Source organism: Rhea pennata, chromosome 3 (genome assembly GCF_028389875.1).
Source record: "Rhea pennata isolate bPtePen1 chromosome 3, bPtePen1.pri, whole genome shotgun sequence".
NCBI lineage: Eukaryota > Metazoa > Chordata > Aves > Rheiformes > Rheidae > Rhea > Rhea pennata.
The window spans coordinates 97,913,122-97,937,197 of NC_084665.1; the positions used below are offsets into that span (position 1 = coordinate 97,913,122).

The 24,076-nt window shown below is 37.8% G+C and overlaps 1 protein-coding gene across 4 annotated transcripts in view; it reads left to right on the forward strand.

The window, feature by feature from the left end:
* Positions 1-526: 526 nt before the first annotated feature.
* The window catches only part of LMBRD1 (LMBR1 domain containing 1), a 68,857-nt gene continuing 45,307 nt past the window's right edge, over positions 527-24,076 (forward strand). For 3 of the 4 annotated variants that reach the window (XR_009958023.1, XM_062572863.1, XM_062572864.1), the window contains exons 1-7: positions 527-602; positions 1,205-1,381; positions 9,828-9,888; positions 16,980-17,077; positions 17,778-17,845; positions 20,613-20,701; positions 23,255-23,328. Coding sequence is in view for 3 of the 4 variants with exons in the window: in XM_062572863.1 (XP_062428847.1) it covers positions 543-602; positions 1,205-1,381; positions 9,828-9,888; positions 16,980-17,077; positions 17,778-17,845; positions 20,613-20,701; positions 23,255-23,328 (627 nt within the window). In the remaining variant the exon portion in view is untranslated. The remainder of the gene's footprint in view (positions 603-1,204; positions 1,382-9,827; positions 9,889-16,979; positions 17,078-17,777; positions 17,846-20,612; positions 20,702-23,254; positions 23,329-24,076) is intronic. The other variant, XM_062572865.1, reaches the window with a different exon arrangement.

The window sequence follows — 24,076 nt, forward strand, 5'->3', positions numbered from 1 at the left end:
GGGCCCCGCGGCGCGGCCCGCACGGGGCCGCCGCGCTGCCCTGCCCTGCCCTGCCCTGCCCTCACAGCGGCGCGGCAAGAGCGGCCTCTCGGCTCGCTGCGCACGCCGATCTGCGCGTCTGGCGGCGTGCCCGCGTCTGTAAGCCTACCCGGCATGCCGAGGAAGCCAGGTAGCGGGCAGGACTTTATTTATTTTTGAAAACTGTATGAAACTTAAAACTTAAGGTTTTAAGTACTTTAATGGAGAAAAACGGGGGTCCAAACAACTAAGATCGTTGTAGGCCTCTTGGTGTATCTTTTCTTTCACACACGCCCTTTTCTCTTTCTTGCGGGCTGTGCCTGGCGTGGCTCTCCCTCCGCCCACCGCTCGCTGGGTTTGCCATCGCCGCTGCGAGGGAAAGCGAAACCAACCGCCGCCGGCGGCCCCGCCCCGTGACGTCACAGGCGGTTGTTAGCACCGTCGCCATAGCGACGGAGCTGCCCGCCCCTTTAAAGGTTCCGCCCCCAGGGGCTGCCCGGCTGCAGTGGCTGACGGGAGCGAAGATGGCGGCGGCAGCGTCCGAGCTGCTGACGGGCTGGTGTCTCTTCGGCCTCGCGTTGCTGGTAAGAAGTGGCTCTCCGCGGTCCTGCTTTCCTCTCAGGCGGGCCGGCCAGCCCTGCCAGTGCCTCCCTGCGGCCGCTCTGGTGCGGGCTCCCCGGGCGGCCGGCCGCTTGCGGAGGGAGAAGGGGAGAAAGGCCATAGAAGAGAGGGCGAGGGCCGATTGGAGGCTGACACAGGTCTTCACTCGTTCTTTGCTGCTTCTCCACAGACTGGGGACAGGTCGGCACTGCCCTGGCTTTTCCCACCTCCATGCCTGCAGTTCCCCTGCCCAAGGCCAGCCAGGGGAGCTTGCTCACCTTTTCCCTTTGCCCCACATAACCCTGGCTTCCCTGGAGTGCTTCCCTGCTTCCCCTCCCAACTGGGCCCAGGGTGCTTCCTTGGCCCTTTTCTTCCTTGTACTGAGCCTGGCCTGGAGAGCTTCTCTTGGCCCTCTGTTGCCTTCCTGGCCCCCTCTGGGCTGGGGAGCTTCCCTTGGCCCTTGGGAAAAGACTCAAAAGGTGTGTTGATGCTATCCTGGTAATCAGTGCCAATAATAGGGTCCAACTTAAGTAGCTGACTTCTATCATCCTATTCATGCAACTTTATCTTTTTCTGTTTATTTCAGGCTATTCTCATTTTCTGCTGGGTTTATGTGCGCAAGTATCAGAGTCGACGGGAAAGCGAAGTAATTTCTACCATAACGGCTATTTTTGCACTAGCAGTTGCTCTTATCTCATCAGCACTATTACCAGTGGACATCTTCTTGGTTTCGTATATGAAAAACCAAAATGGTACATTTAAGGTAATGGCCTGTTTTAAAATATAACTACTTGAGGAAAAGTGATTCTTATTATGTTGAAAGAGGGCATATCTTGCTTTACCTTAGGTCATACAAATGTTTAAAACTGTTAATACCTGTTCTGTTGCTTGAAGTTCTTAGGAGGCATGGTACTAGCACTGCAAATACAAGAGTATATCTAGTTTGAGTTAGATTTCAGTGCTCACTTATATTTTCTGTCAGACTTCCCAAATTCTAGCTCTCTTTGAGCATTATATTCTCTGCTTTTGTGCTAAAATGAGTGCTTATTATCATCCTTAGGCTTCAAATCCAACTTCTAGGTATTATTCTATGTCATAACACAGCAATTTAGAACAGAATTTGGTGCTATTGAAGAGCAGACTGGATCGCCTATCTGCATCAAAATGTTACTTCAGTTCTTTTTGCTAGCTTTCCTTCTGGTTCTGAGGCACTGACATGGTAAATCTGTATTGGTCTAAATCTATCTAAATGTGGACACTGAGGTAACCTATTGGGTGTGTACTTAAGCAGGAAGAGCCAGAGAACTCTGAAGGAATGGAAAATACAGTAACCTCTTTTCTTGGTTGATAGTGCCTTAACTGAACTACTGTCTTTATAAGCTGTGGGGGTTTGCTCTGCAAACTGATATGTAATGTTTCAAGATTGTCATGAACAATTACAATGATGATGCATCATCACAACACAGTAGTGATTCTTCAGGAAAGTTTTCTGCTGCAGAAGCTTTAAACAAATCCCAAATGCACATGCAGGTCTTCCAGCATCTGTTCTAGGGAGTGATTCCAAGCATTTTTTAGCTTTATTGGAAGTAGTTTTCTTTGTCTTTAGGCATATGTTCATAGTTCTAAGCAACTTCTGCAGGGAGATGGCAAGAAAGAACTTATATTCATTCTTTCTTTTTGTGAAAACCTATTTTTGATTCTGAGGCTACTAATTTCATGTAGGGAAAGACATGAAAGTGGTGAGGGATTGACTATGAAATAAATGAGTGGGCAGGACACTAGACTTAATCTTGAGTACCAGTATGTCTTGTTTTATAGCAGTGCACTTAGTGTCTGGTACCTGTAATAGTTCTACATTCCAGTTTTAGATAACTTTGCCACTTAGAGAAGGTGGTTGAAGTCTCGCTCTCAATTTTGAGGTTTAGATGGAGATTCCTGACTCCTCTCTTTACCTAGCTTCTTTCTAGTGCTTTACAATCTTGAACTAATATAGCCTGAAAAGAGTATTCTTATGATGGATTTGTATGTCAAGGAATACTTGTGATAAACTCATTCTTAAGTGATATGCTGTTCAGTACATCCAGCTAAAGGCAAAATTTTTTTGATTACACTCAGAGCACCCTTACATTGTATCAGAGAAGCTGTTTAAACAAGATGTGAGGAGTAAATTGATAGTTTTACTAATTTCCTTTACCTATTTAGATTCTTTAGCACAGCAGTAGTCAAGACAAAGTCATTATCTAGTAGTAGAATAAATGCAGATGTAATTAAAAAGCATAGGTTTGCTTACTATCTGTCTACAGCTGAACTGGTACCTGTACCTTGAACTTAACAATATTGTTACTTTTCTCGAGTCCTGTGTTTAAAGCTGAAGTAGACATCGAATTGCTGCATATTCCTCAGAAATTTTGATTCACTAACTGGTCAGTGGTAGGTGTTTCATTGACTAAATGAATCTGATTCTGTGCTCATTTCAAACAAGTACTATTTGTGTTCCCTGCCTACTCTATCTACTCCCAAAAGTGAAACCAGGTCCTGGAACCTTGCTAGTGTCTAGAAACTAGCCTGCAGCCAGCATAATGCTTTTTGATTGGAGTTTTTGCAAATTTAAGTCATAAGAGGCTTTCAGAATTAACTATGGCATGTTTTTGTGATGTTATTGCTAAGTATTAACAGAGTAAAGCTATTCAATGCTTTGGTTAAACTTTATCTTCAAACATTATTTGTTCATAACAAATGCATGTGGAACTTGGAAGACACTTTTCATATTTTCAGTAGGATGCTTGCAGATCACTGGGAATGATAATCTAACTAGCCACCAAAATGATTTGAATTGGCCAAGCTGAAAAATGCCTGAGTAAGTCCTAGACATGAAGTGGAATTTTGCATCGAAAGGAGAGAATTGGAGATCTAACTTGCTAACATATGCATTCTTTGAGAAATTTTGGAGGGAAATAGGCCAAATGTGGTAGTAAAATCACTACTGTCTTATTTAAGGAAATAAGATTAGCAGAATGAATGCTGTGTACTTTACTGATTTTTTTTTTCTAAACTATGTTTGTTTTAATGGGTACATGCTGTGATATGAATAATAACCTGAAAGCAGCAGGCTTCCATGCTACTTGTAAAATCAGTCTCATTGCAGTACTGTTGTGTATGTTTTTGAGACTTCACAGTCCTAGTCACTTCCTGATGCGTGGGTGGTATGGTTCTGATGTCCTGTCTCTATTGAACTGAAAGTTCCATGCAACCTTGAAGAAATTTGTTCTCATTTCTGTGGTTCAGCTTAATGAGTTTCTTTTTTTTTTTTTTTTTTTTTTTTGTAGTAGTAATGAGGTCTTCCTGACTACTAATACACTTTATACCAACAGGAGTCCTGAAATCTGACCTTCTGGGTAAAGAGTGATCTGAAGTCAGAACCACAGGGACCTACATGTTAAACATAGTTTTGATTTGGTAACTCTTGACATGAGTTCTTCATGAACTCTGAAGATCTTGGCCATGTCCTGGATAGTGTTTACTTCCTTTCTCCTATTGCTTTACAGGTAGAATGGCCTAGTTTGGGCTCAATATTTCCAAGAGATTGCCCCTTTCTATTCACTTCCTCTAAGGTGCTCTCTGGGACCTACTGAAGGCCCATGAATTTGGCAAGAATAAATTGTTTTGGAAAGCCAGAGCTGAATAAGTCTTCACTAGGTTATTTACCTTGTTCTTTGGATCTGCTTCAAATACTTCCCGATAGCACGTGTAGCTAGTGTTCTTACTAGATAGTTAGTTCTTCAAGCTTCCAAAACATCCAGTTGAAAGATTCTTATTCAAAAAGAGTAGCGGTAGGTATCCAGATACTGGGTAAACAATTCTTTGCTGTACATACTCTACTCTTCCATCCCCCCGTTAATTTCCAGTGTCAGTGCTGAATCCTGTCAGAATGAAAAAGAAACAAGGATTCTCAACTTGTATTCAAAGATACTCTATGTGGACTTTTGTTTCAGGCTTATTAGTCTGATCCTACTGTCAACCTGTAGAGAGTTTCGAGAGCTTTTCTTGAACAAACTTGTACCTAACTCGCAGAAAATCTTTTTGTACTAATGGCGGAAGTTAGATTGAAGTCAAGGCTTGTCAGACTACTGCAGATGCTTGTTGAGTGCTCATTGATTTTTATGCACCTTCATTAAATAGCAGGATGTGTCCTGGATTTAAGGTTTGGCATTCCTAATTATCCTAAGTGTAGTAGCCAGACGGATGACTGTTCTTGATGCTGCTTTCTGGATGCATGTACTTAAAGCTGCTTGTTCTGCGTCCTTTTTCCACTGAGTGTTCTGAAGTCTGCTTTGGTGTGGGCCATAACTTGGCCAGACTTGGTTCACTTTGTGGTTCTGTCCATTTTGATGATAATGTCTTCTGTCTTAGTTGAATGCCCAATTAGTATATGAAGTCTATCCTTCACTATGAACAGTGGCTCCTGGCATCTGGTACCTGTTGGTTTCTATCACTGTACTTCTTTTAAGGATTGGTGCTACAGTGCTTTTATGGCAAGAGATTTGAGCAGATCTGAGATTAGAAAGTTTTGTACACTAGTTGTGTAGTCCTTAGGAAAGGAGTAATCCAGGGATCTGGCAGACTTGCTTGTTCATGTATGATGGAATTTATTGTAACACTATCTGTTCTAGAAGCTGAGGTTGCTTTGATTTGTGTGTGCTTGTAGAGTTGTTAAGCAAAACAAGTTGTTAGTGCTAGTACTAGTCAAAAGATTTCTTAGTCTTTTTCACAAGCTTGAAAGTCTTGATGGTATTCAGCAACATTTCATCCTGAAAGATTCTGCAGTCTTCGTTTGATAGTGTTTTGCTTGTGCAATAGACTTTAGTTGGAGGTGATCTGCTGCTTGATCTAAAAGCTTGTTTGATTTGATAACACTCCATGAACAGAAAATCCCACTCTCATTTAAAGACTTGAGATTGCTTTAGGAACACATGATGTCTGACCTATGAACCTCAAATAATTAAAAATTGATCCTGCTTTGCAGCAAAAAGACAAATTTGAAATAAGGAAGCTTTCATAGATGTGTTCTGCTCTTTCTGCATTGTTGAGACTGCAGAAGGCAGGGGAGATGGGCACAACTCTTTTGAAATGTGTGGGTTTTGAAATGTATGGATTTTGCTATTATGAAATTAAAAGCCAGTGATACTACTTTTGGTCTGGCTTAGATTGAACACCCCACAAAAATGGATTTATGCTTGATCAGTGTTCCTCCTTTAAACAGAAGCTGTCAGAATCCATAGTCTCCTTAAATAGATACTACTTATAGAATGTTTGGGAGATGACTTTTGTGAACAGTTCTACTAAGATAGTACAATATAGACTAGGTAGTACAGTACAATATGTACAGATAGTATAATTCTACTAAGCCTCTTGGAAGCTTATTGTATAGCTGCTAAAAGACTACAGGAAATGTTAAATTTTCTAGAAAGAAGCCTAGAAACACTTAGACTGGAACTATGCTTCCTATTCTGACTAGAAATTACATATGATATGAAACACTTGTCCAAAATGTTCCTAGTGACTTCTGTTATATTCTGTTCATGTTATTGGGGAAAACAAGTGTTTCTCAATGTTCCACAAACATAACTAAAAGCTTCTTGTCAGAACTGAGTCCTTATTAACTGATAACAGTGAAGTCTTTCGAAAGATTTAAAGGTATGTTTGTCTTAAGTTTCTAGAGTTGTAGTAATTGTGCTGACTAAATATACCAGAGCATGGGTAAAATAAGAGTTTCTGCATCTGTGCGTAGAAGAAGCTTTTATTTTTTAGCTTTTTGGGTGAACTAAAGCTGTCTTAACTTTGTTTACATCAGTGTTGTAGCAACACTGTACTAATATGCTTTTAACACTTGTAACAGTGTTTGAATTTTGTGAATGTTATAACTTGTTTTGTGTTAAGGAATGGCTACAGTAATAGTTCAGGACATTGGTCTTGTTACACATCCTTGAAATATATTGTTGATCACATACCTGTCAATGCAATACACTTTCAAGTATTCTAAAGCTAATATGATACCTGTTCAGTAAACTAGAACAGGTTAAACAGGTAAAATTTGAAAGTAATGGTTTCAGTGACCAACGTTATTCAAAGAAGTTGTTAGAACAAAATGCAGCAGAACAGTGCAGTACTAAAATTCTGCTGGTCTTAGAGAATTTCGAGTCATCTTTTCATATCTTAAACTTCAATTGAAGACTGAAATTTCACCTTAATCTATTGTGCATTGAATGAAGCTTTTTCCTGTGTGTCTTGCAAGTTTAATGTGCCCATATTCATGGAAGTTAAAACACTTGGGACTTTATCACCTCTTGGCTTTAACAAGTGAAGAGGAAAACAGACTCAGTTTAGAACTCATTTGAAGAGCTTCTAGATCAGTCTGTTTTACAAGTACAGTTCTACTTAATGTGTTAGTAACATGTTACATGTGTAAGCTGATATGTTGTTGGAATTCTAAGTGCTACTTTTGTTTCCTGTTCTAAATCTTATTAACGTTTTTCTGGTGTGTTAGTTACAGAAGCAGGAGTTGTTTGGCAGTTAAACTCATAAGTTTCAGTTATCAGGTACTTCTTTCTCAAAGTGCCTGTACCACTTTAACCTTAACCTGTGGATTTTACTGTTACTTTTCTTACTCTCTTCTGGCATGGATTTTGAATGTTACTGTTGCTCATAGGAAAGACTCAAAGATTTATGAAAGTAACTTCTGTATTTTCTGCTAAAATATTTTTCATCCTTTAAGTCTGGAAGCTCATCCTTTCTTGGTTTTTGAACACCAAAAAGTGCATGTATTTCTTCAAAAAATACCAACTGGGTTATGCCACCCAGCTTACTTCAGACAGTAAACTTTAAAAGTTTCACTTGAAGTGACTTACTGGGAACCTTATTGTATAATGTGAAAGAAGGTGGTACTAAACTTAAGATGATAGCATTTTTGTTTTCTCAGGAGAACTGTTATGTATCATCCAGTTCCTATTCCATAGGAGATAACATCATATAAGAACTTCCAGTTCAGTTCTCTGAGAGCTATCCTGTGCAATCTTAAATCTTGCTCACTTATGTATTTTATGTAACAGTGCATGCCTTATGCCTCTCTACCCCAGTTGATGGGGTTTGAACTTGTCCTTTCTCACCTCTCTTCCCCCCCCCCCCCAAAAAAAAAAAAGACATGACACATTGAAATAGAAAGCAGCTTTGGATCCCCCCACTCAAACTAATTCTGCTGTGTTGGCATGTGCAATGTTGCTTCTGGACAATTACTTTGACTGCAAGTAGCCAGAGTCCCTCAAAAGACTTACGTATGTTGTAGAATTGATCAGAACTGATTACATATGTACAGGTGGTCTTAGACCTCTGGATGCAGTCCTTGAGCTTGGCTGACAATGATCATGCTATGAACTGTCAAGCTTCCTTAATCAGTAAGTCCTGGTGGGCAGTAAGTGGGAGCAAGAATCTCAGCCTTCTTGATGGGTTCAATACAACTAGAATTATTTCCCCTGTTCTGCTGTACAGTGCTAGAATTCAGCAGAGCTGGGATAGCTTAGTTTTAGTCTGTATTGGGATTCTTGCTGAAGAGGTAAAAATAGGGCTATTCCTGCAATTTAAGCTGAAGGTAGTGGCTGAGGTTGCTTATCCTTAATGGTGAAAACAATTCCCCAGAACTGCTATGTAACTCAGTTTTGGAAAAAAAAAATGACTTCATCAAATAATAGATATTGGTACAGTTAAGTTTGAAGAACTCTAAAAATCAAAGTCCTAAATGCCTTTATAGGTCACTTGCATTCTGTACTGTGTCAAAAGTTTTCAAAAGGATTATCTGCTAATTTCTAAAAATGAACTCTAGCATTTTAATAAGCATGTTACACTGGATAGGAGCTGCAGGAAAGCAGTTTGTCCTTTGCTACTCTGTATAGAGCTTCAGTACTTGGACCTGGAAATTCTGTTGAAGTGCAGTTAGTGTCTGAGCTTTTTAGTGTCCAAGAGTAATCAAATAACTTTTATGCTTATGATGCAAGCCTTTGTCAAACTAGTTAGTCTAATAGTTCTACTGAAGAGATGATGATGGCTTAGGTTAGCTTTGTATTATGCTCTGTAGCTTACAGTCTCTGTATTTAGTCTGCTATCTGCTATTCTTGTATTTCTGCTGCTACATCCCTGCAAATTTTAGTGTCTGTTAATCTGTGGATAAACTGTGGTTAGTTACCTTAGGCACAAATATCAATGTACTGTGGGAATTAGTACAACATGCTTGGTAGCTTCCAAAGCTACTTCCTCTTCTGGTCTGTAATATCTTTAAAATCTTTCCTTTATAAAACTATCCTATACTTATTCATGTATGCTCCACTCACATTTATTTGTACTACTGCTAACAGTTCACCAGTAACTTTTTAGAAGTAGCCTTTTTATCTATTTTGGTTTTGAGTGATCCTTTTGTAACATTGTAACAAATAAAATACTGTTAGTTTTTTTTTTCAGTCCTGTTGAACAGGAATTAAATACTGGAAACATGGAGAGTTTATATAGGATCAGTATCTAGACTTCTGTAGAAACAGATGTTTTTCAAATATGCATGGCTATTTTTAAACTGTCAATTTTTTCAATGTAAAGTCCTAGCAAAGCAGTCTCTACTTGTAAAATAGATTCTGGCTCTTTCTAGTCACAGCTAGCCAAACACTTGTCTTGATCTTCTGACTTCTGGGGCAAGTTCACAAACCAGCTTGTGACCCTGTTTCTACAGCTGAGATAGTTGAGCAGATACCAAACTCGGTGTTTTGGAGCTGCAATCTTATCAATTTCCAGTATCAGCCTTACTTACATAAAACTACCTATGTTTGTGGGGTTTTGACCTAAAACAAGTTGGTCACTTCATTGGGTAATTCCATTGATGCTTTACATGCATATCCTAAAGAGCTGCAAAACAGGCCTTTAACGTCTTCATTTTCTATCTTAAGAGATGTTTTCCAGTCAAAACTAGTTTTGTTGGTGAGAATGCTAATGCTTGAAGCAACTGTATCAGATCATGGTATCTAGGGAGAAAGTGGGCCACTTATGACTCCAGGGTTTAAGATGAACAAACTTAGTGCCCACCACTTAAGCAATTCATAAAAGCAAGTTTTCCAGTTCTTTAAGGATGCTGTTGAAGTGTTCTTTTTTAAAATGCTTTTATCCTTTATTGCTAGGACTGGGCTGATGCTAATGTTTCAAGACAAATTGAAGACACTGTACTTTATGGATATTACAGTAAGTATTTATAGTTTCTATTAATTGAAAGATTAGAAGTTAATTCTTTCAAGTGAAGGCATTAAGTCATGAAGCTTTTGGGTATCATACTGGATTATTCCTTTTCTTGGCCAAATGTTAGTTTTACACTTGGACCCCTTCGATGAAGTTCTTACATTCAAGATCCCTGTTTAAAGTCAAATATACTGAAGACAATACAGGAAAAGGCAAATGGCTTTTGTCGTATAATCAGCTGAACACTTGCTCTGTGTATGTGTATTTATAGATCCATTAGGGAAAACTCTTGGTTTTCATATTTCTATGGCACTAAGCATATAGCACTGTCGCAGCTTTTTACATCGGAGGCAATCAAAAGTTGCCTACTGTATGTGAAGTCAGTGCAACTATTACTGCATCACTTTTTCTGAGAGTATTCAGCTTCAGCAACTGTATTCAAACTAAGAGCGACTGTAAATGAGTATAAAGGAGCTGATTCTAGGATAAGGTAAGTCAAATCTAGTAAGATTCACCAAACTTCTTGTAAACTTCCAGTCTTTTAAAGTTGTCTTATAAACATATCTATTATTAATGAAGGTATTTAAGAGGTAGCTTTGTAAAATGCAGTTTAAATATACTGTCTCAGCCAATGCTACCAACATCAAAACAATAGTTACCTATTAAGTTTCCTAACAATTGAAATTTTTCTCCTTAAAGAAAGATTATTAGCTCTTCTGAATATTTTTCAGATCAAGAAATACTTAATTTCAAATAGTAGGATTTTTTTGTACTAAAATGTGAAATGCATATTGCTAGAGAGTGATATTCAGGCAAATAGACTGAGAATGTGTGGTTTTATGCTGAGTGAGGTCTAAAGCCAAAAGTGATAAGCACACCTACCTTCAGAAAATGTGAACTTTAAATATTAGCTTATCTTTCATGAAGACTTTTCAGTACAGAACAGCTATATAACTTTAATTTTAATTTTTAGTTAAGTTGTTAATGGTTTGTCTAACAGCTGCAGATTTTCAGATCCTTATGTAAACAGCATTTGAACTCTTCTGTGAACATTTTTTTATAGATCTGAAACTGATAGGGTAAACTTCTATAAAAATACAGCTTAAACTGACCGTTATTCCTCACCTAGAAGGCTGGGAGTAGTTGTCAGACTACAAATGTCTTTTCTCAAATTAGAACAAGTGTATAATTGATTCAGAATCAAGCTTCAATATTTGGGTGATATGTCGAAAGGCTCTGTAACACACAAGTCAATCTGTGTAAGTTGAACTTTATTTTCACTACTCTAACATGGAAAACTCTACTTTTGCCTTCCATTTAAAGTACCATTAAGACTCAAACCTAATTTAGAGCATTCGGGATTTTAATAAATGAATCATGTGACTCAGGTCTCATGGTTATTGGGGAAAAGCAAAACATAATTTGAGATACAACAATACCCAAAGAACTGCCTGTACTTTTAAGAGTTTGGGGAATACTTTAACTCTTAAACTAATACAAGGTAAGATCTACAGAACCTGCTTTGTAGATGGCGGTTCTAGTTCAAATATGAGATTGTTAGTTTACAGAAGGCTAGGTTTCTCATTTGGTTCTATCCAAAATATCAGATTGTTTTAAAGTAGAATGCCTCTTGGTAAATTTTGAACTTGCATACACTTCCAGCTTAAACCTAAAGAACTTAAAGGATTTTTTTAGATCTATTTGGACAAGTCTACTCGCAGTTTTGTAGGACTAATATTTCACAGTATATCCTTCAGATGGTGGTAGAGATTTAGAGATGCTTTTGAAAAGTCCTCTCTTTTGTGATCTTAGTATGAGGAAATAGTAAGTCTTTTGTAACTACTTTGATTTTTGAAGTGAACGGTAACTAATGCAAGCTTTTGAAAATAAGTTACCTTTTTTATTGTCAAAAACCTGAGCCCTTCATTAGGTCTTGTTCCCTGCCGCAGTTGTGTTGTAGGAAAATAAACAGAATAGGTTCAACAAATTGCTATTCTAGTCTTCTGTAGCACAATTCCATTTTTCTACTAATCCACTTATAACAGTGCCCTATCTTGGCATTTGCTAATATCTTTGGAGGAGATGATCCACTCTGAAATTTCCTGTTGTACCCAATCCTAGTACTGAGAATGTGAATACCACTACTTTCCCATCTCTCCATAAAATGCACCAACTATATAGCATCTTAATTGACTCTTATAGCTGTATTGTACTTGGAGCTTACTCTATGGCCCATTAATGTTTAGGCCACTACCCTTGAATCTAAGTCACTAATTGTAGAAAGCTTGGAGATTGTAGATCAACCTGATGCTTTAGAATATTAAGGATTACTACCTGTATCACAATTGGGAGATGCTGTCATTAAATCTAGCAATTTTGCAGAAATCTTTTAGCCTCCTCACAGTATTCTATTGATATCATGCACCCAGTTGAGATTGCTTGGCTAGACTCCTATGGGAAAAAAAAAAAGGCAGCTTTCAGAATGAAGCTCGGAATACCTGTACTCCGAAGTAAGTAAAGCTTTCTAGAGTACTGAGGTCTTAAATGAATCTACTGATAACTTTAGTGGAATATATGTCAGTATTCTAGTAAATGAAAAATGATCAGTGGTTGACAGATGCTCTAAAATGGTCTGCCAGCCTCATTTGGAAGATATTCTTTCTACTTACTGGATCTTGCTGTTCCTAGGGTCCTTTGACCTTACGTAGGGGAAATACGATCAGAATGTGCAGCCATACAACTACTCCAGGGTTCTCTGGAGTTTAACTGAAACTTGATGACTTAGCATCTAACATGGGATTACTGAAGTTTATATTAGATTCAGAATACATTAGAACAGTCTTTCTAACACACTTTTATCTGAAATTTAATAGATAACAGCTGTGCTCACATACTTTTGAAGGTTAAAACAAGACTGTTGCTTTAAGAGCTGGTAATAGTCTTCAAGTAGCCTTCCTCATAGTTAGGGTGTCTTTGTACTTGAATAAGGTGCAGTGCAAAACAGCAGAAAACTTATTTTGGTCACTGAGATTGGAATGTGAGACTTGTTTAAAATAAGCAGTACCGAGGAATTCTTGCTGAAGTTTGTATAGACTTAAACTCTCTTGCCGGGGTTGCTGTTGTGCTGTGCTGCCTAGACTGTGGAGTCAATTTCCAGTGTTAAATTGTCTCAGTTCATTATCTAATTTCCATGCACTTTAACAAAGTTGAGTTGGTAGGAAGGGTAGACCAGGGGAGCTGGAGTTGGGGGTGCCTTTTCTTGTTTGAATATTTGCTGCTACTAGACTTTTGATTAGTTTTGAAGGTTAGCTTTCCAGGTAGATTTTTTTTACAGTCTTTAAGTAGGGAAAACAATTGGCAATTAAATACCTGCCTGTAGGTAATCAACTTATGAGCTGATTAAAGGTGCTGATCTCTTTTCTTGGAAAAAACATTCTGAAAAATAAAATCAAATGCTCAGATAAATCATCTTTGTTTTGGCAGGGGAACTTTAAGATTTGGCAAGGTTTCTATATGACAAAGCAGGAAGAAAAATGTTACTGTTTTAACTATGTAAACTGCAAGTTCCACTTTCAGTTCTAATTGAAATTTCTTATGAGAAATTTTAACACTATCTTGCTCAATGTGTGTGTTTTTTTTTTTTTTTTTTGGCTTGGGAAAAAGACATGAAAATTTGTCTTTGAAATTTATCCAGTGTATGATCCTGTAAAGTTACCATGGTAACAGTATTCAACTGAGCAAGCAACAGAGCTGTTGCAGCAGTAAGCTTATGTTGGAATTTTTTACTGCAGGTAAAAAAAGTAGTACTAAATTCTCTTAAAATGCATTAAAAGGCAATCTAGCTTCATCCTAGAAAACATTTAGGGTAAACCTGAGGACTGAGTGCTAGTAGAAAATCTATGATGGATGGAAAATTCTGGAATGAGTCTCATGCTGTATCTTTCTTGTTGCATGTTTGCAGATCTTAGCTAGTAGTATACAGCTATCAATTCTCTCAAGTTCTTTAAAGTATGAACAGCTGATACACCTTGATGCAGGGGGTGTGTCAGTGTTGGCTGAGAACTTCAATTTTTCTAGTGAAGTATAAATTTGAAGAAGTTAGGGCTGTTGAGTGGCCTCAAATCATGGCTATGGGGCAGAAAACTGCAGCTATAGCAGATTGTCAGTTTAGGTGGAGGGAAACAGTTGCCAGGCTTGTGAGCTGCCTGAAGGTACTGGTGTGTACCTGAGGATTTCCCTGCTCTCCATGGGAGAACCCTAAGGACAGTTGTTCAGAGTTCTAGAGCCCACAACTGAGCAGGAACAGTATAGAGCTAACTTACACTACCTAAGTTAGTTCTGGAAGCATCTTTGCAATACATCACTTAAAACAGTCCAAGCTTTAGTATGCAAGTGTGATACTGATGACAGAAGGATTTCCACTTCTAGCAATGTGCTTCCCCCTGCTTGAGCTAATGTTGGCATTTGGTGGATCATTGAGCTGTGCTAACCCAAAGCTTTAAGTTGGTAGAAATTCACTTTGTAATTGAATCTGAATAGAGGTCTCCTTCCAACCTCAGCTAGAGATCAGTCTAGTTACAGCTGGGTTAACTAGAGCGGGAATGTGTCTTACTAGGCTTTGAATATCTCCAAGAGCTAGAGGCTAGGGAGTCTCTCTGGGCAACCTTTTCCAGTGTCTGACCACCCTTAGTAAAAGCTTCTGTTTAAACAAATTCCTATATTCTTGTGCCTTTTTTGCTTTTGTCTTTTTGCTGGGTACCACAGGAGCTGACTCAGCTGTATTTGCCCCCTTTGCTGCCCATCAGTTACATTAATTGAGCAGATCACCCTGAACCTCTTCTCCAGGCTAAACAATCCCAGCTCTGTCTCTCTATATGACAAATGCTCTAAGTCCTAAATCATCTTCATGGCTCTTAACCAGGCTTGCTCCATTATGCCTGGAGGGCATATGGAGGTCCCAGGACTAGACACTGCATTCCAGATGTGGTCTTACCAGTGCTGAGTAAGGAGTAATTACCTTCCCTAGTCTGCTGGTGATGCTCATCCTAATGCAGCCCTGACCAATATTGACTACCTTTGCTGCAAAAGCATATTGCTAGATTTGTGGATACACTTTCTGCCAGGGTTGAAAGTTAAGCTGACTCAAAGCAAGATTTAGTAAACAGTGGAGCTGATTTAAGGGAGAGTGATTGTGGCAGGTTAATGGAGGTAAAAGGGAGATGGAACTCTTCCTTTTCTTGGATCGGATGTAACTATCATAATGCTCACTGTAGAAGGCATTTCTGCATCTGTCAGTCTGCTGTGGTCAGTTGAATATTCAGAATTCTAGTTTTTATTTTCTTATCAGGGTAGAACAGTATCAAGATGCAGTTCTGGTTCTCAAATGCTTATGATTAAAGAGGTTATCACATTAAATAATTTAAGCTCTGCTTATGCAGTCTGAACTCATAGCTAAAATTATGTTTAAACTTTAACTCTGGAAGCATGGTTTACAGTTCTAGTGCACCCTAGCACTGCTTGTACTTAGCTCTTAAGCATGGGCTTCTGTTGCATGTGTATCATAGGGTGGGGGGAGTTTTTTATATTCTAAAAATAATTCCTGTGGTACATGTTACAGGTTGAGTTCCAGTGTTAGGGATCTAGCTTAGCTGAAGACCAAGCCAAGTGCTATAAAGAACCTGAATCAGTCCAGTTTCTTGGATGAGGAAGGGAAGTGAAGATTTTACACAGATGAAACAAATGACTAAATGAGATCAGGTGATAAACATCAATATCCAGATACACTTGTGACTTTTCAGGAATACTGAATATTGAGTACTGCAATGATATCACTGGCTCCTAGCTTTGTTTTTTAATGTCATCTGCCTTCAGATGGATTTTTTTCCCCTCAGGAAAAGGGAATAAAAAGGATTGTATCTTCTAATGTTCCATTTAGTAGTTCAGGTAGTCCTGAAGGTAGACCCTGCAGAGAACCAAGCTTCTGTGCTTTCTCTGTGTGTCCTCTCCTATTGCCACTGTTGGGAGGCACATACTGGACTTGACAAATCGCTGGTCCAACTCTACTTCTTGTGTTCTATGCTGAGTGTTACAAGATGGTTTTCCTCAAGTTTGTATAGAGACTTGCAGGAACAGAAGGAGTTGGTATTTGTAAAAGCTTGAAAAATGTATTTGAAATTCTTCCACAAGTGTAGTAGCCAGTGTCATCTTTTAGTTTGAGCTGTACACCTCTGGAAAAGGAACTATGTGAAATGCCTTAATTATCTGTAATGAGATCGACCCACTGCATGCTTTTTTTTTTTTTTTTTTAACTGCACTTCTGCTTGGCCAATCCCACATCTTAGGAACTATGTCTTAGTTTTAGTCATTCATTAGATATACTTGCTTTAAGCTAGCAGCATTATCTTAAACTAACACTTTAACCCTTATTCCGCTAATTTGAAGACAGATATTTTTGGTTAAATGTGGCTTGACTATTCTGAATATAGATCAGAAGCTACCTCTCTCTCCCTCTTGAAGAGGGACAGTTAAGTGACATCTTCTAAAACTTGAATTACTTATCTTTCCTTTAGAGTTTAATGTAGCTACTTGGTGTTTTCCAGAAACTGCTGGTATTGCCAAGTAAGCTTTCAATGAGCTGAAGCATTCTGGTTTGGTGCTTGGAAGCTTGTACAAAAGGAAATGGGTAATATTTAGCCTCAGATTACTAGGGAGCTGTCTTGGCTTAAAGAAGGCTCAGTGGAATCTTTGAAAGGCTTTATCCTTTACCATGCCTTGCTTTACTCTGTTTTTCAGAGATTTCAAAAGTCTATGACTTTAGGTTGCCCAAAAGCTAGGCTAAACACTTCTGTTCTCCTGTTGATGTGACTTATTGCTAAATCAGGATTTCTTTTTTTAATTTAATAAATTCCTGGCTGCAATAATAAAATGTATGCATTGCAAGAACTTGGAGAAAGGATTGAGTTAACTGACTCCTTTGAGTATTTAAAGGATGCCACTGACAATGAAAAATTTGATGTTCTTAACTCTGAAGATATTAAACTTAGGAAGTAAGGAGCTTTTAGCTTTATCCTTTCACTTAATTAAACTCTTCTTCCTAGCTTTGTACTCCATCATATTGTTCTGCGTCTTTCTGTGGATTCCCTTTGTCTATTTCTATTATGAGGAGAAGGAAGATGATGATGGCAACACGTGCTCGGTAAGTTTGCTATGGCAAATATATCAAAGTAGTGAAAAAGATAACTGAATATGGCAAAAATGACAGATTGCCTAATTCTAATACTACAGTGGTTGCAACATTTCTAAGCTTATTACTACAATTTCTTCAATTCCTTCTGAATAATGACTCAGCTTTTTCTAACACTGTTTAATATAGTCTATTAAACGCAGTTTTACTTGAAATGAAACTTCACATATTAATTACTGAGTATTCCTAAGAATTTGCTGGTAGATCTCATACAGATGACTTTAAGCTTAGTTTCATACACAGAAGCTAATTTATGTAAGTCTTAAATTTCTGGGAACATCTGAACAGATTTTGGAGTAGTGGGCAAGAAGGCTATGCTGATTCTGAGTTGGAAACTGTTTCTAAGTACCTCCTTTCTCTGAGGTTGATACTTTTTAAAATAGGCAGCAATAACTTACCTAAAGCTGGTGCCTTTTCTTTAATATGCATGGCATTCCAGTGCACTTTTGGGAAAACTGCGGGTGCATACTATTAAGATACTTTTTTTTTAAATCAAAATCTAAAAAATCATTTTAATCATAGATCAATCCCAACTCTTAGTCTTGCATTAAAATTACTTAACTATAGCCATAATAGCCAAAATATAAAACCATGGCAATAAGGCTATGCCTGTCTTGTTTCTGTTAACTTTAACTTTTTGTTTAATATACAGCAGGTTAAAACTGCACTCAGATACACTCTGGGATTCCTCACAATTTGTGCAGTTCTTCTCTTAATTGGGTAAGTGATTTATTGAATGTTAAGGAGAATATAGCAAATAGAAATTTGTTCTGTGCAAGAGTAGAAATAGGTAGATTCAATATGAATATGATTACACCATAATCTCTTGAACTCTAATCAGCTTTAAATATCCTGAGTATTAGATACCTGAAAATCAAGAGTTTTAATTGGGAGCTAAAATGATATGCTTTCTTAATTGTGGAGGTACTTGTGCTTTGAACTTCTCCAGTTTTGTATAGTGTGAACATCGTTCAAGGATATGGCTACAATATTCGTTTACAGCTGTCTTCATGTTAAAGTGCGACAGGGATATAATAAAACTTTATTCCCCCATGTCTCTGCTTCTGCAATCTAATGCCTTCGTGAACATCCCAAATCAATGTTTTGGAGTATGAATGGATGTTGTTTGTACTTGATACCCAAATGGAAGTGCTCTGGAAAGGACCTCCTTAGTATAGTAAAGTGTTGTACTTAATGTACAAGTACCTTATGATCAGGGTTTTGCTAGTGTTTGAGATGCAGGTGTTAAACAAGTGGGGAAATAACTTTTTTTGCAACAAGTAGTTTTATTCTGAAACTCCACCCAGTATTACAAATGCTGTTGAACAACATTAAATATGCATGCACACTAATATTTAATGTTTCTAAATTATGCTTAATCATAAGCTTTCATTCTGTTTTGACTACAGCAGTGAAGTTGCTAAATACCTATAAAATGGATGCTAAAATCCAATATTTGTCTAATTGACTTGCATCATAGGCATGTGTGTTGTACAGCTTAAACTGTTTTGCAGTATTTCTAGTAGGTGATACAACTGACCACAGCCTGAAGACCTTGATAGCTGTGAGCATGTTTGTTCTTCTCCCAGTAAGATGGACCACTTAGTTCTTTTTTTCTAATTATTTTATGCTCTTATTCCTGCTACTTAAAGTATTCCAAACCTGTTAATTATAGCCAGTAGTTTGACAGCCTTTTAATGCTGTACCATATGAGAGTGAGATTGACTTGCAAACCAGATAGCTGTTGTGTTTGGGCTGGGGATAAGATTGAACACTACTGACTACTATTTTAAATCCTCCTGTAGAAAAGTAATTTAAATACACATCTGCATTGACCTGGAACTACTTTAGATCCTCATAGGAATTTCACTCTTTTGCGTGTTCTTCATAACTAAGGAGTGCATGGAATTTGCCCATCTGAGTCTTTCCTGCTCATCTCCTTTAGTCACCACATAGCTAGTTGCTAATTGAAGAGCATGCTTATTGTCCCTTGAGATGTTGGTTATAGGTAGTCTCAGCAAAGAATACTTTTACTCTGTAGTTCTTGAAATAAAAGCTAATTACAAATATCCTGGGGTGCTGTTCCACTTCATTTGTACAGTATGGTAAACCCATACTGATTTTAAAGCAGAAGGACTTGAATTTAGCTTGACAGTATCTATTTTGCTCTTGTGAAAAATGTAAACTAATTTTTTTTATTTGCTGTTGTAGGTAGACAGTTTTGCCTAATTTTTAGCAACTGATTTGATCTTGTCTGAATGCTATTCTACTGTAAGAATAGAGAAGGGCAATTATAAGAATGAAACATTTGTTAAAATCAGCAAACGTATCAATTTCAGTCAAGACTGGTCTTAATTTACCTCTTGCATTGTCAAGAAGCTAAAAACAAACACTTAAGTTGATGTTTTAAGAACAGAATCTCTTAACTCTGCTTGCAGGGCAACAGTCTTATTCTTGCAATGGTAAAACTTACAGAATGTATACACTTATTCTGTCTTGCACTAACCTCTGAAATGCACGCTTATGTTCTCTACTGGAAATTTAATGCATACTTGGATGGAAGATGCATGTTCTACTGGGATATGAGGCAGGAATTGGAATCTCCTCTGTACCTTTTCTTGCAAAAGTCTGAGACTTGTGATTGTTCTGACTTGTAGTTCTAGTTCTTACAGTCTAAATTTCTCTTTGTGCCCTTCCATGTCTTGCTTCCTGGGAGGCTGTAGGCTTTCTTTTGTCCTGAATGTATGGTTTCACTTTTGGTATGGAGGTATCTGTTTTCTGGCTGTTCCAATATAATTTTTTTTGTCTGAGGTTCTGATGAGTTAAATGATCTTAATATATTGGACTTTAGATGGAGAGACTGATGATAGGAAGTCTTCAGCTAGGAGGCTGTTATACTTTTCTCAAAGCACTCTTAAATCCCTGCTCACTGGAAGGTCACATTTATTGAAGATTTCCATCTTATAGTTCAATGTTCTCAAAACTACTAAACAAGAAACTGAATTCAGAAGATTTTCATCACTAAAATTGTAATTATGGATTATGAAAATGTTTCTTTAAACTTTAATTGAATACTTGGCATGGATATCTTGAGTTATTTTATTATAGCTTTCAGAAGTGTGAATTTGTGACCTAATTTTTAAGTGCCTTTTGGTCTTGGTGCTTTTTGTTCTCTGCCCATGAATTAACCAGGTTAGTAAATCAGAATATACCTTACTTAATGATGCTTGAATACAGGATCTTTACCTCTGTAAAGACCAGTAAACAAAACCATTTATTCATTGAACACAGTCCTGATTGTGCACAGGTACAGCATGTGAGGGGGAACGCCTAGTGAAGGGAACACTACCTTTAGAATTTTTTTAAACAACCTCATGTGATTTTTTTTTTTCTTCAGGAATAAATGGATTCCCATGGAAGTAAAATTTACATTACATTTGACTAATCAGGGTAAATGAGATGAGACCTTATTTTTTTTTTGTTACAGTGCTTTTGTCCCTTTGGATATTCCCAACAAGAAGAATTCCACAGAGTGGGAAAAAGTAAAGTTGCTGTTTGAAGAATTTGGAAGTAGTCGTAAGTTTGAGATTTGTGAGCTTTGCATGCATTACTGATTTATTTGGGCATGCTTGCCACTGATTGCAAATAAGAACTTTCTGATAAGTTAACTTCTGTAATTGTTTCTTAATTGCTTGCTTATGCTTACTTGAAATAATCTTATTTTCCTTTTATTCAGACCAAAATTTCTTTAAAGCTCAGAAAAGAGACATTGTTCTTTAGGTAGATGTAGCCAGTCCAAATTTGACAGTAACGATGATAAAGCTGTCTTTGATACTTGCAATGAAGGGACAGGGTGGGAGGCAGGCAGGTTCGTATTTGCTTCCATGCAGCCTTCATTTACCACAGCTTTCCAGTGTTATTTGAGTACCTTAAAACTAGTGAAGTTCAATACAGTGAATGTCTTGTGATATGAAAATTATTAGATGGAAGCTGTTGCTTGAAAATTGAGATCTTCATTTCCCAGTATCAGAAGAAAAGAGGAAAAAGGAAAGGATCCTGAGCCTTGCTGTTGTTGTAAACACTTAACAGTGCTTACTGTGGAGCATGTATCTGATGTCAGACAAGATGCTGCTGTTCTAGCTGTTCTAGCACTAATTTATATGCCTATGCAATAATTGAGTAGGCAGTTTAGTGCTCACTTTAGCTATCCTTATTTTTACCAGTACAACAGATGCCAACTTTTAGACAAAAAGTAACTTCAGTTTAAAATCAAGTTTAACTCTTATGGTGGTACTGTATTCACTTTTAGTTTGACAGGTTAAAAAAATTGTCCGCTCTACCTTTTGTTTCTGTTTAATACTAGAAGTAAGTAGATCTACCTATTTGCTTTTCAAAACAGGTATCATTTTGAGGCACTTCATTATCTTAATGATGTGAATGCTTGATGTCATGATCAGTTTAAAAAAAAAAAAGAGCACTTGTTAACAATTCTGGTGTGAGTAGGAGAAGCCATTGGGCTTAATCCTTGAACCAGGAGGGGAGGATGTGAGAGAGAATATTAAACAGTGGCTCAGTTTAGTTACTATGAATGGATATAAACATGAAACTGATTTCTTGAAAAGTTGCTTCTATAATTACTGTTAATGTGTTACTGTTAAGCCAATAAAAAGTTCAAGGAGACTTGCTGAGCTGTTTCCTGCAAGGCAGGTTTAGACAGGGCTGTTGCATGAAACTGCAGGTGGATTCAAGGAGTGTGCCTTCATGGGTGAGTTTAACAGGTTTCTCTACTTAGTTTTACAATCATATGCAACCTTGCTATCACTTTAGAAACAATTCTTCAGTCTCTTGACCTAACCTAGCACTTTTCCTAGTTTCTGCTTGGATATGTGATCAGATTCAAGCTGAGGCCCATGGTTTGTAGCCTGTAGGGTTTTCTGAGGTCCATGCTTGCTTAATCCACTTTGTTATAAATGAAAAAATGTACTTTCTGCAATACATGCTTGAATTGTGGAAACTATCATCAGAATCCTGTGGCAGTCAGAAGCAATCCCTGAAGGGGTAGTAGACACTTGTGAGAGCTAGGCTCATCAAGAGCTATTTGATCACTTGTCTGAAGGCAGCATCTGCGAACTTCTAGCATAGAGACTTCTGTCCTGTTCCTTACTCTGGAGGAGGATCTGCTACTGCTTTGGAGAAAGCAATGTTAGATGAGTTCTCTTCCTCTCAGTTGGTATGGTTGCTCAGACATATGTGTCATTAACTCTAATATATGCTAGCCTTATAGGCTTTCTCCTACTGCTCTGTAGCACTTGTATTTTTCTCTCCAAAATTCCATGGGCTGCTTAGTCCCAGTAGAGTAATCTTAGACTTTTCTGTGGTATCAACAGAAGTGTGATTAGGTAGTTAGTGTGTTGTGAACATTGGTTTTCTTACTGGGAATTTTGTCACTCTAGAAGGATTCAACTTGCTACAGAAAAATGGAATCATTACAGTAAGCTCCTCTACAGTCTTGTTATGTCACACTATTAAACTCCTGTCTGAGAGAACATGTCTGTTCACTTGCTTCTGGGCAGTGACAGTGATCAGTTGGTATGGGAAATCCAGTCTTGTTTCCCTTTTCCCTGCCACTAGTGAATACTGGAGCTGGTTCAAGAGAACATGGTGAATCAGTTCAGGGAGCTAGATGAGCAGATTGCCCTTTCTTCTGTAAGGTGAGTTCATAGCTTTTTAATCAGTTCTTAAAATCCCTGTGTTTGCTCACTTGGAAGTTGAGAAGGAATTCTGCTGCTGGTAAGGAGGGATCAGAGGTTGGCTGCCATTGCTGATGGTAGATGATATTAGAGTTGCTTAGTAATGATGCAAAATGTACTTTGGTACTACTTGGACTACTTGAGGAAAATTCCTGATAGCCTTTCTCAGAAAAGGCATGGCCTATGTAGCCTCTATACATGCTGTGGAGTACAAGCTTTATTTAAATTGTCTTAGCAGTTGATGTAATTGCAGCTCTAGATTTTTTCCATAAGCCTAATGAATTTAATCCTTAAATATCTCCAGGAAAGTAATACAGAGAGGAGTGTTATTGTACCTGTACAGTGAGCATTTTCAACAGGCCTTGCTTTTATTTTGCAGATGGCTTGACTGCTCTTTCATTTTCCATTAGTTCCTTGACTGTGATTGGAATGTTGGCAGCCATCACTTACACAGTAAGTTGCTATGCATATATTTCAACTCTATTACTGGTGTTTGTGGTTATCAGACCACAATTGTATAGAAGACTGTCCTTATATTAAGTAGCTTCATATTATAAACTTTCATGTTTTACAATACTAAGCTCATAGAATGTAAGGAATAGCTTTTTAACTGCAAGTTAAAGAACTACTGCTTCAGTACTTAAGCACAGTTAGATTCTCAGTTTCAATGTCTTCCTGTGAGAAAGGCCACACTATTTGTCATAACTTGGAAGACATTCACTGGCTTTTTCCTCTCTAGATCTCTCTTAATTCAGCAAAGGAGAACCAAGTATTGCTTTTTTTGTGTTAAATTATGGTGTAACTAGATATCCTTACAAAACTTTTGAATCAAAACAGTCTGGCAGAGTAACTTGATATGCAATGAAATAGGCAAAATATTCTTAATCGTAAGAATTGTTCTGTTTTGTGTGTGTGGAGGGGGAGATCTGTTATTTCAATGAAAATGGCAATGCCTTAACAGATGTCACTTATTCAGTTCTGTAATTCTAGGATTTGACTTAAGGTGAATATTTTTACGTCAAGATTCAGTTTGGGGTATAAAGAGTCTGCAACATGTTCAACAATTTAAAAATGAACGGAGCAGTAAAATTAAAGCAAACTGAGTTTGAAACAATTTGACAATATCCCTTGGGCTTTAAACAAGTTATTACTGTGGCTCAGGAGGCTTCAGAAGTATGATGTACACTCTGTAGCTGATTGT